This window comes from Tinamus guttatus, unplaced genomic scaffold (genome assembly GCF_059628265.1).
Source record: "Tinamus guttatus ecotype Peru unplaced genomic scaffold, ASM5962826v1 Tinamus_guttatus_pri_ptg000033l, whole genome shotgun sequence".
NCBI lineage: Eukaryota > Metazoa > Chordata > Aves > Tinamiformes > Tinamidae > Tinamus > Tinamus guttatus.
Window position 1 is genome coordinate 5,620,043 of NW_028288567.1, and position 12,831 is coordinate 5,632,873.

General features: G+C 39.2%; 1 protein-coding gene across 13 annotated transcripts in view; it reads left to right on the forward strand.

Moving 5' to 3' along the window:
• The first annotated feature begins 2,673 nt into the window (after positions 1-2,673).
• Positions 2,674-12,831, forward strand: part of CCDC88A (coiled-coil and HOOK domain protein 88A) — a 77,222-nt gene continuing 67,064 nt past the window's right edge. For 7 of the 13 annotated variants that reach the window (XM_088532405.1, XM_088532329.1, XM_088532335.1 and 4 more), the window contains exons 1-2: positions 2,674-2,815; positions 2,929-3,029. In XM_088532405.1, the coding sequence (XP_088388531.1) occupies positions 2,753-2,815; positions 2,929-3,029 (164 nt within the window). In that variant the 5' untranslated portion in view covers positions 2,674-2,752. The remainder of the gene's footprint in view (positions 2,816-2,928; positions 3,030-12,831) is intronic. The other 6 variants (XM_010218187.2, XM_010218192.2, XM_010218195.2 and 3 more) reach the window with 1 other exon arrangement.

Sequence of the window (12,831 nt, forward strand, 5' to 3'; positions counted from 1 at the left end):
CTGGATATTTTTTCAGAAATTGTAATTTTCCTGTTGTGTTTCCTTTTATAAGGAAATATCTATTGGACTAAGGCAGTTTACAATGTTTCATAATGAAGACATTATGCAATATTTATCTAAAATATAGTAGTCTAGATGCAGGAACAGTGAGCGATAGCAATATTGAGAATGTGTGTGAAGTGAATTGTGTGTTATATAACCAGTGGACTAAACCCAGAAATATTTAGAACTGTTTAACTCACCATAAAATATTTTTCAGGAATTGATGAACCAGCTGCAGTTATTGATATGTGACTAATATTTGGGCTAAAAGTTGCTACTAGCCAGTCTTTAATTCTCAAAAAATGTTTTATGCTGAAGTCATTGTTGTCTAATTAGAGCCTGCAAGAAAAACTGATGAGCCAGGGAAGCCCCATAGCATTGCATGCACAATTGTGTATTATATACTGCTGCCAGAGACTGGGATCTTCGTGGCTGGTTATTCAGGCTTTTACAAAAATGCTTTTGTAGTTGTCTTTAAGGGCTAGTAGTTAGTTTACTGGCATTTATTTCACCCATGTATCACTAGACCCCTATTTTCATTGCAGACTGTCGTTTTCCCCCTTGGTTTCTGTTATTTCTCGTTTCAGGGAAGGCTCATCATGAGTTCACCCCAAAGAGCTGATGTGGGAAAAAAAGACTTGGTTTTACTGAAAAAGAAATATCATTGCAACGATCAGAACAAAGCCACTTAACTGCAACTATTTAATTCCATAAAATACAAATTTACAAATATTTTACAAATATTACAAATAGTAATATTTCGAGGTCCACAGTATATTTCCTTATTCTTAAATGTTCTCCTCAGTTTCCTATATATGGGAAAAGGTCACTGATGGGGATTTTTTTAAAAATCTTAATCAATTAGGATAAATACCACATCCAGACATTTGGGTTAGAAAATCTAATCTGTTCAGCTACTAGTCTACTAGGATTTCTTTTCCTCCAAATATTTAATTTCAGTCACTTTACTGCATCTTTTGCCTTTGTGTGTGTATGTGTGTGTATGTGTGCGCAGAAGTAAAGGTATCTTGAAAAACGCTGCTGCAGTTTAATTCATATTACATGGAAGAGGTTTCAGTTGGAGATTTTTGTACAATGCTTTGTGAATAAACTACATAATCTGTTAAGCAGACACCAACCCGCATGTTAATGCGGTACTCGAGATTTGAAATGCACAAGTGGCAGGAGATAGCTTAGGGACAATGGCTTAGGCGAGCAAATTGCTTGTCATCATTTGCTTTTCTGTAACGAGGTCGCCCCCTCCCGCGCCCTCCTCCCCCCTTTTCCCTGCTAAATCCCTCCAGAAAGCTGGATTTTGTGTCCGTGGGGCTGTGCCTGGATTCCACCTCCTCATGGAGGAGGAAGACGCCCCCTCCTCCCGCTGGGAGCCCGCTCGGGGCGCGGAGCGCGGCTCCCAGCCCAAGCAGCGGTGAATCCCCCATCTTCCTCCTCAAGGGCGGTAGCGACTCCCTTCCCCACCCTCTCCTTTCTTCCTTTCTCCCACGACCGGCTTTCCCCCAAAACGAGTCAAAGAGGTTCTTTTTATTATCGTTTTTGTCATCCCCCACCCCCACCTCAGCCCCCCGCTCTCCGCTCGCGCGGCCGTTGGGCTCGCGCGCCGCCCGCGCCGCAGCCGCAAGTGCGCGCGCCCTGCAGCGGTTCCTGCCGCCCCGCCCCGCGTGCAGCGCGCCGCCATCCGCGAGCGGCCGTTGGGGCGGGGGAGGAGGAGGAAGAGGGAGAGGGGGAGGAAGGACCCGCGCTGGCGGAGGGATCACCCTTTCCTCCGGCGGCGCGGGCGGAGGGATCCGCACGGCGGAGCCGCCCGTGGGCTGGGAGGAGGAGGCGGGCTGCGGAGGCGAGGTGGCCGTTATTTGGCTGCGTGCGGGGGGGGGAGCCGCTGTCCCGGGAGCCCGCGGCGGCTGCAGAGGCGGGAGCGCGAGAGCAGCCGGGGGGAGCCGGCCGGGGGCGGGAGGGCGCGGGGGAGCCCGGCGGAGGGGCCGAGCAGGGAGCGGAGCGGGCGGGGAGGCAGCGGCCGGGGGGAAGGGCGAGGCGGCGTGTGCCGCTCCGGCCCCCCTAGGGCTGCGCCGGAGCTCGCTGGAAAAGGGAAGGGGTTAGAAAAGGGGAACGGATTGAAATAGAGCCGGGCGTCCCCGCGGGGGGCAGCTTCTCCCGTGCTGCGGGGGGCCCCGCTGCGCTGCGCGGCTGCACCCCCGCTCATTTTGCTCTTCTTTTTTCCCTTTTCTTTTTGGTGGGGACGGAGCAGGATGCGCTTGCAGAGTTTTACTGGATTTTCTCATTCCTTTCTGAGGAGCCACCGCTGCTGAAGCAGATTTTTGCCTTCCTTTTTTCTCTCTCTCTCTTTTTTTTTTTTTTTTGTATGATGTAGGATCCTCGTAGCTAGGCAGCCTCCCTCTTTTCTTCTTCCTCCTACCCCTTCAGCATGTAGGAAGGGAGAGACATCAATGGAAAGACTGAAATACATGTAGAGGGACTTTGAAATTCCCTTTTTTTTTTTTTTTTGGTACGGAAAGAAGAAGATAGATCCTAGTTGCCACGCACTTTCTTGTTGCTGCTGCGTTGCCTTGTAAAAAATGGGGTTCCTTTGCTCCAGCCAAATCTTTTGAGTGTTTTAGAGAGGTGCTACAGTGAAGGACTCTTCGTATTTTTTGCTTCAGAGGATCTGCATTGATGTTAACCTTTTTTTTGTAAAATGGAGAACGAAATATTCACGCCCCTTTTGGAGCAGTTTATGTCTAGCCCTCTTGTCACCTGGGTAAGCATTTTTTTTACACATTATTCATTTACTTGCTTATTGCTTAAGGATAAACGCCTTGTTGCAGAGAATAAGGTGGAGTTAGTGTCACAGTGGCAATGATTATATTTTAGGTTAAGACATTTGGACCGTTAGCTGGAGGAAATGGGACCAACCTGGAAGAATATGTGGCGCTAGTGGACGGTGTGTTTCTGAACGAAGTCATGCTGCAAATGTAAGTGTTTTGAAGCTGAGCATTGCATCTGTGCATTGCTCTTCTCTTCTCTTGTATGTTTTGCTTTCTCAAGAAAGCCGCTCTTTCCTTCACTAGCAACCTTGATAAAAATGTCTTCTTTCTTTTACACTGGAGGCAGTCATGTGGCCTGAAGCATGCCAAATGCTTGTATCTGCCCACAGTGCAGTATTTATAATGTCAGAGAGGTATTTGCAGGTGGTTATATAGGGAGAATCATATCTAGACTGGAGGTTCCTGGAAAATTATACTAGAATCACTGTAAATGCAGTTTCCCAGCTTTGCATTCAGAAGCATAAAGGTTCCTTCTACTGTAAGGCACAGTCCTAAACCCAATTTTTGAACAATTTGCTTGGTTAAAAAGATTCCAGTGCCACTATTAGTATGTATGGTATATAACTTAAGAACAATATGAGTCACATAATGTCTACAAACCAAACGGGCTATTTTGTATTATTTCTGCATTATTTTTAACAGTTCCAAATTTGGGTAGGTAAAATTTTTTCTAGTAAAGCTGAAATGTTATTTGATAGCTAGAATATTTTTTGGATTCCAACCAGAGAATGAACATTTTTACGTGTCTTAATGTGTTTATTGAAAGCTGTGATTGGTAGAAAGTTTTCAGTATAATTTTACTGATGCAAGATTTTGCAGATTAAAAAAATATATAGCTTATAATTTGTAAAATATATCACAGTTCCAGTTGCAAAAATACAGGAATAACCAACTGCCTGTGGGTTTTTGGAGCGTGTGTTTTTTATTTTAGTCATAGTTTTGCCTGGATTGATGCCCACTACTGCAATGCTAGAGAGTAACACTTTTGTCAAGTGCGCAGCGATGTAATCATGAAAATAATACTACTGGAGCCGGGGGGAAGTCTCTTTTTTTCCTCCCAATATTTCAGCCCTTTATAGGGGAGTACATCTTTTGTTCACATAGGTATGGATAACTCTCAGCCTGTGGATAGCTGGGTAAATACACCAGTGTGTCAGCAGCTTGTAATGACAGCTGTTACACTGCTCAATAATGGGCATCCCTGTACTCTGTTTATCATTTTTACTCATATTACGTACTTTAAAGATCTCTTTTCTTTTGTTTTTCATTCTTTCTGAGTTATCAATGACTTCACATTGGTGTTGGGAATCCATAGTTCCAAACTATGGCGCTCTGAGGAGCTCTAAAGAAAGGAAGTGCTGCTCTGGCAGAGATCAAGCAGGACGCCATGTGTACATGCGTGTGAAAAGCACTAGTAAAAATTGCTTTTGAAGTATGTTGTGTTACAAGATACTTATTATTTACAGTAGTATTGAGATATTTGAGGTTGTAAATGTTTTGGTGTGAGAATAGAACTAGTGAGTACCTGTCAGCCAAGAACTTTGATGTGTTGTTATTGGATATAGTTTGGCTTCTAGGGTTGGCAAATCATTGCAGCATTAGATGCTTTGAAAGGAGTTAAAAGTATGAACAAGCAGAAGCTGTTAGAGCTGTTATGATCCAGTTGCCCTTCTACTTTAAAACATACTTTATTTTTGCCAAGTGTTTTAAAAATAAATGCTGTGACCATAAAAGTTAGTGTTATTTTTGGATTAGGTGTGGTCTGTAAACAATTTTACAGTCTAATAGGAGGTTTTTTGTTACCTATAAAAGTTTCTTCATCAGGTTAAAGGAAGAGTTAATCCTATCCTGTATTAGCTACAAGTGAGAGTTTCTTTGTATGTCATTTGCTTCTTTTCCTTGTCTAGACCAAATTTATTTTCAAGAACTGTAGTGATTCAAACAGAGGAAACGGATGTCACTGTTGGAATACTTGTAGGATAGTGGATGCTGGGACAGTTGTTTTTTATCAGAGTTGACTTTATTAGTATCACATCCATCAGAAAAGAGAAACTACTCTGTTATGTTCTGTGTATGTCTTTTGCTGTTGACTTTTTGGATATATGACTATGTTGGAAAACTTAAGTGGATTCCATTTAGTGCCAAATTACATCTGAAGAGTTGGTCCTTAAGCGGGGATTCCTGAGGCAGTTCTCTTGTCAGAATATTAGCTTCTAATTTGAGGGAGAGGGGGTGAGTTTGTCCCTAGCTTTGTGTTTAAACTTAGGTCCATTTCTTCAAAAGTACTTAGTTACCTGCTGCTTACCTTCCACCAGGATCAATGAGTATCTGGTACCTATGGATAGCTACCCATGTATTTTTCTAAATCTGAACCTTCATCTTTGGTTTGAAGAAGAGTTACGTGTCTTTTGAAGGAAGTCAAAAGGCAACAGGTAACTGCAGTAGGGCTGTGTAGTGCCAGGGAGAGGAGGAAACATACCAGGCATGCCTCATGACTTTATCTCTGCTCAGAATGCTTCTGACCTTATGAATATATATTAATTTTAGTTTCTGTTGAGTCCTGTTCTCTTATACAGAATCCTACTGGAATTCAATTAACAAGAAATGCGTGAGTTACTTGTAAGTGTCTTTTAATGTAAGCTGTTGGTTCTGCAACAGACTGAGAATTACTAGTTTTGTGAATAAAAAAAGTCCATCTGCAAGTAATTATGAGTTTGAGACTTTTATTACGTTTAGCACTACCATTAATATATCTGGTCACATACAAAGCACAACAGAACACAACTTTTAAAAGTAGAATACAGTTGTCTTTGTTATTTGTGGAAGTGGCTTTGTTTTGAAGTAACTATGGGGCAAATGCCCAATTTGTAAATTTTGAAGCTAAATTAATATAATTTTATTGAGAACCTGTCTTCTTTCATCTATTTCATTTGGGTTTTTTTTCTTAATTGGATATATTCATCAGTACTACTTATTTATTTTGTCCACACACACTGAAAATTTAAAAGGATAAAGCGTGTTTTTTTTCTTTTTTTTTTTTTTCCTTTTTTCCCTCTTGTTTTTTTCCTTTTGTTGTTTTCCCACTATTTTCCACTGACTGAATCCATCATGCATTCTGTGGGCCTTTCATGCCCATAGAATTTTCCAGGTGGACCAGCTGACAGTTTCCTTCCACCACTTGGATGGCGTGTGGCCTAGAATGTGTAACCTGCTTCATTAACTCCTTTTCTGAGCTCTTAGTCTTCAATTGTACACTTTTTTTTCCGAACAGCTGAGCTTGCCAGCCCATACTCCTGGCTTGCCTATATCTTTCCTGAAAACTGGACTCCATCTCCAGTGCTTCTGCCAGCTGCCTGGCTCTGAAGGACAGAGGGAACGCGCTCTAGTCCAGTTAACTCTTTCTGTGAGGAAGAGCAGGATGTAGCTTCGGTCATGTACTGGCTGGCAATGAAAATGGGGAAAAGAAATTTACTGGGGAAAATTAAATTGGGAGCCTGGCATTAAGAATACTCGCATAGGGTATTTGAGAAAAATGTCAAATACTAGAAGACTGTATCCTTCTCCCTTTTTGAAATGAATAGATATGGCTCACACTTTTCAGAGTTGTTCTTTCAGTCTCCTGCAGATGCTGGTAGATGCCACTAGTTGTTTTGAGAAAATTGTTGTGCTTAAATTTCATTTTGCAACTATAGGGCCTAGAATTATTGTTAATGGAAGTGGATTTCAATACACATATATTTTTGTGTGTATATAATCAACTGAATTCTTTAGTGAGCGACTCAATAGAATGTTTACCATGATGAAGTTTGTTGGAAATAAAACCCTTTGATTACAAAAATAAGAAATATTTGCCTGGATTTCGAATGGGGCTAATGAGGTGAATATCATTTGCACCTCTCGGAGGTGAATGGACTTTTGATAACAAGTACAGACGAAACTGGGGGTTGTGCTTGGAATACTTTGTTTGACCTCTTTTTCTGTCTTTATTTTTTTCTAGTTCCTTAAGCTTACGTATTCTTCACAGTTCATGTCTCCTTTCCTTCATCCTGTCTCCTTCAACTTATTTTCAGTTCAGTAAGCTGTCCTGTGGTTCACTTGTTTTTTGCGATATTCTAGAGACTGGAACTACAAAGTCTTCCAAAGAGGCATAGCATGAATTTGCCCGCCTCTTAACCAGTTTTTATTTTTATTTTGCTTAAGCCATCCTTGAGCAAAAAAAATGCCTGGCATAATTTCTTGGTAGTTTTGGAAGATCTTGCTGAATATTTAGAGTATTGTGTTTACTGGACAAAATAAAATACTGATAACTAGTCGGTGCATGATAAAATGTAGACAATCACATTAGTAATGCACTGGTTTACTTTTTAACAAAGATGTTAATATTTATTTAAAGTTTTATAATGAAAAGAATGCACTCTTTTTGCAAGGCCCGATATGCATGCTTGTAGTATAGCTTAGGGTAGTTAGGTGCTTGATGTATTACTTTATCTAAATAAGAGATCGTACATATTAATGTGCATACAAATATTTGCAGCACATTTCATTTAATGAACTAAAGTAATTAAGTTGCTCATGGTGAAATATATTTATAAAAATACGTACTTTTGTAAGAAATGCAGCTAATTTTCTTTGGAAATGGATATCCAAGAGCCTTGCATTTGATTTTACTTTGTTCTCTGGAATAGCCATTAGCACTGGGTCAGTTCTGTCACTTGGTAGCATACAAAATTACTGAGAAAGATAAATATTCTGTATCGCTTAAGAGCTTTGTTGTTGTTTTTCTTGAGAGGAGACTAGGAAAACTACTTTTGCAGAATACCACAGTATTTTTCTTTCTTTTTTTTTTTTTTTTTTTTCCAAACATGAAAACTCAGATTCCTACATAGAATTAAATGTTTATTCTACTGAAATGGGGGGAATTCTGTAGAAGACTTGGGGCAAGATTCCACTTAGGGTGATTATTTTGGATGTAGCATTGTTAGCTTTATCACAAGTACAGCTTTGCCGCCTTTACAGTTTTATATCTTACTGTCGTTCGTTTACTTGTAAAAGATTTGTCTTCATAATACAGGTAATTCTAGAGTCATAGTGTTCTAACCAAACATATTTAACTGATACCCATGTGGAAATATATTCACAACCTAAAATCTTTTTAATCATTAGAACAGTTCTGGCAATATCCTGATAATACCAGAGCTATCTCATTTGGTCTCAAATCATTATTTCTTATGCTTCAAATACTCAGCTGTTATGGTATATACCTTTTGTCATACTATTTTGAAGTTGAAAATCCATAGCTTCAGCAAAAGTCAAAATTAAGAATGAAATAAGGAAGTAAGTGTTCCTCCTTTGAAAGGAGGATTTAGTATTGATACTGTTATGATAAATAAAGTAAAGCAAGGTACATACAGTTCTGGTGTTGAAGGGTAATTACGGTAGAAGAAGAGAATATGTATAAATTATTTTCAGTTTTATATACACTGCAGGGAACTGCAATGGAACTTAATGTCTTTGGCTTTTAAGATCTATGTAAGCTATTGTATGCTATATAGTATCTTATGGACTCCACAGATGTCCATTGCTAAGAGCAAGAACTATTTCTTTGCTGTTTTTGAGTATCTCCCTGCTGTTTTCCATCCCTTTAATTCAAAATAGTAGAAAACATGACAGGCCTGTCGTTGAGATAGTGTTGGCCTTTGTCTGAAGTTCTCTCCCTCTTCCCCCCCGGATCACTTCTATATCCTGCTTTGTCAACAAGTTATATCTTAGTTTTAAATGTGTTGACAACTTCTTGGCCCTATTCTGCTTCTTAAGATCCTGATGCTGCTTCTATACTGTTACCTCTATGTGTGTAGACTATTTTTTCCAAGTTAGATCTAAAGACATTTTCTCTCTCTAATGGCCTCTGTGAATTGGTATCAGTCATGGCAAAAAGGAAGTTTTTGATGATTCAGATCTGGGAATACCTGGCAGTGCTTACTTAGGTAAAGCTAATCTTAACTGCTGTTGTGGCATTATTGTGTGTGTAAATGTTGGCATGTTTTAATGAGCAGTTACATTGAGGTGTTAATCACAGAGGCAAGCAGTTCAGCTACTCCTTCATCAGTTTTGAACTGGATAGACCTTAAAGTTTGAACTCGCATGAGAAGTAAAAACTGTAGAACAGTAGTGGGAAAAGTGCTTGAAGTTGAAAGCAGGACTTCACTCTGATATATTCAATACTCTGTTTTTATGGTATCATCTTTCTTATTTGTAGACTTTATTTTGCATCCTGTGCTGCCATTTTTTTTGTCACTTTGGGAAGTGACATAGTTTCAAGCACTACAGCTGTCTTAATAAAAGTATATTAATGTTATTGCTGTCTGTAAGATTGAACTAGGGAAAATCAGTGTGACTTGATGTGTGAAGTGTTCCTACATCCTAAATGCTCGTCATTCTTGCTCTAAACAATCTACAGAGTAAAAATGTGTATGGAGATAATTTCTATGTATTAATTAATTACACTTGACTTGATAACTTCTTAAAAAATGGAAATAAAGGAAAACCTTATACAAAAAACAATACCCACTTACGTCATCCCAAATTAGTCCTAAATTCTACCCAAAAACAGTTTTGTACTATTTTCTGTAAAGCAGTGTCTAGATGAAGTTGCGCAAAACCAACATGTTGAGTGACTGTGTTTTGCTGAACTTCAGCAAATAAGGCCAGTATGTTATGTGCAGTACCCTGACATGAGCTCCGAATAATTTTACTAGTTGAACCCTCAGTTTCTGTATGGATTGTAAAACAATACTATTCTAAAAGGCTACTGTTGGAAGCATGGCTAGACTTCAACTTCTACAGCAGAGTGTAAAATTTTTGTAGAAATTCATAGAAACTGAATGTAGTTTTCTGCCCAAAACAGTTTTCATACTTCTATTTACTTTAAAATTCCTTTTTGTATGCATAATTATTTTATGTGATTACATGTAACATAAAGATTTTAAATATTTTCTAACATTGGAATAGAAAATAAGTTTTAAGAATGAGAGAGAACTCATTGTCCAATCTAAGGAAGTTTGTAGCTGATTTTGTTGCCCAAGGCTGCTGTGCGCATTGAGTATTGGTTATTTTGGATCATTGGCATAAGATATGTTTGGTTTTTTTTATGTAATATGTTTTGATGTGGTAAAAGAAATAGAAACAATTGCAGTAAATTTTTCATATTTTTCATTGCAGACAGATGTTGGGCTGTAAAATCTGCTTGCAGGAGTTTAATTCTGTGTTAATATTAAAAATGTAAATGGTAGTGAAATAGGTTATATTTTGTTTTTGAAGTTGATGATCAAGCTTGCACATGACTGGAAGGAATAAACTAATTTCAGCCTTAGGTATTTGAGATCTCACTCCCATTTCAATTTTTTTCTCTCTGTTTCCAGTCTTTAAAAAAAAAAAAACTCATTTTTCTACTCTTCTGTGTCGATTAACATATCTCTTTTGTCTGTCTGTAATTATTTTAACTCTTGTTTCAATTCCTTGGATCTTCCCTCTGGGAGAGGGAAGTGAGTTTTGGAGGATAGCTATTTTTTACTTCTTTCTTTGAAGAAGAATTTACTTTCAGAGCCATGTTGGAGTTACACAGATGCTTTTGAGAGGGTGAACTATTTTGAGTGTAATAGGGGTATATAAGGAAGATACTAGCGGCTCTGTCATGCTGCTGAGATAAATAGGCGTGACATACCTTCATTAAAGAAAGGCTCTTACTGTGTTATACATTTCATGGTATGTACAGCAAAATTTCATAGTGTTTAAAGTGCAGCTTGGTTTTCAGGGAAATACATTCTCCTATGATTGTGTGAAACTTCTATGCGAAAACCATCCTGTATTGTCTGAATTTCATGTTGAATAATTTAGGTTATCTTGAGAAGAATACATTTTTCAAATCTCAAAAGTATCTGGAGAACTGTAAATGTAGTTTGCAGACTCTTATTTTTGAGCCTGCTCTGCTTAAAATTACCACTGATGATATGGAGGGGAAATAAAGTACACACTTTGCAGATACTGATTGCAGAGGCACTGCTCGTATTAAATTGGAATTAGGTAAACCTGAAGGAGGAGATACAGTTTGTGAAGCTAGCTGTCTCCTTTATCATTGAGAGTTAACTTGATTAAGTATTTTTCATTGGAATCACTGTGAAGAGGCTTCTGGAAAAGTTATTGGTGTCTGGACTGATGTAGGTATCACATATCCAAATCTGTTTGGGGATATCAGATTCCATTGGGAGGGGAAAGGTTAGAGCAATTGCGCTTGGAACTCTTCTCAAGTCGCTTGTCCAGTTCATGTCAAGCGACAGTTTTCTTTTTCTGTTGGGAAGCCTTAGGAGGGGATCCTAGAAAGAGGACTGTGAACTGCAGTGAGGAGAATTTCATATTGCTGCTAATGATACGAGTAATATATACTGTAGAAGAGCGAGCAGTATGGCTCTTTATTGATCTTTTTGACCATGCTGTTGTGAACTTAAAAGGTATCCCATTTCAGCCCAATATAAGTAGTAGCATTAAAATGAGAAAAACCCTAAGGCTCCTGTGTGTGTGTGTGTGTCTCACATATACCTGCTCACAGGGGCACTTAAGAAGTTTCAGTACTTTCCACAAAAGCAACTTTCAGAACTGCGGAGGAGGAAGCAGGTGTTGGCAGACATGTGCTCTGCCCCATCCTGGCCATGCACAGCCTCAAGTTTCAGGAGGAACCTGAGCTGATGGATAAGCTGGGAATTCATCTGCATCATCTCATTTATCTCCTTTTACAATGCTTTTTGGCATCCAGTACACCTGGAAATTAATCCCAGCCATTTGTCCTCCTTATACAGTTATCTCTTCAAATTCTCTGTAGTCACATTTTACAGTCTCCTTCCAGGTTCCCAGGGGATTTCTAACTCGAACATCTCCAGAGTAAATAGAAGGCTGCTTTTCAAGTTCAGTTATTCTAAAGCAGGGAGCATACATAAAGCCTCATAGAAAAGTTTTTTCTGCCTGATTGAATATATTCTGTGTACTTTGTCTAAAGTGTGAGAGTCTTTCACACTAATATAAATATTTTTATACACATCCTCAGGTACAGAGTGATAGTGTTTTGGTGTGAGGTTCATTTCTTCTCATTTGTTCCTGCAGTAAATGATTGAAACATCACAGAACGATAGTGATCCTATTTTTGCTCAGAGTTTAATTGGCGTGTGACTGTGTGGATGCCCTTTTTCCTTTGAGTGCCCTTGGCAGCTTTTTTAATTCTAATTGTTTTTTTAATGAGGGCAGGTTTTTTTGATGATCATCATGGCAGTGTAGGAATCCTTGTAGTTTATCTCGCTACAGGATTATTCACCGAAGTGAGTTGCATGCAGTCCTTTTTCAAAGCTTTTTTTCAGAGGTAGTTTTTGACTTCTAAATAGTCTTCTCTAAACCACATTGCATAATGGGGAGGAAAGAAATTAAATATCAGTCACAAGATTTTTTTGATTGTGTTATAATTTTATCTGACTGTATGCACCCTCACCTACATGCCTGGGAGTGTACAGATGTGAGGGGAATGAGCCTTCCTGGAAATAATGCTCCTAGTAGTGGGACCACCTGGCAAAGCTCTAATGATTCATTTTGGTTGAGAAGAAACAGGTTTACCTTGTACTAAGGCTTGTGATGCTTCTTCAAACACAGCTGTTCAAAAACACTTAAACTATAAGTGATCACTATAAGTGATTAGATGTGTCCTCTACAGTGGCACAGAAAAGGCAGAGCGAGCGCCAAGCAGAGCTTAGGCACTGTGCTGCTGGCTTGTGAGTAGTTCAGCCCCATCAGATGTTGCAATACAGGGAAGATGGTGGCAGCCCACATATGTTCAACACTTTCAATGTATGTTCTTGGTGCAGTTGTGCACTCTCTGATCCCTACGGCTTGTTGTGGGCTGCTCTGTCATGTT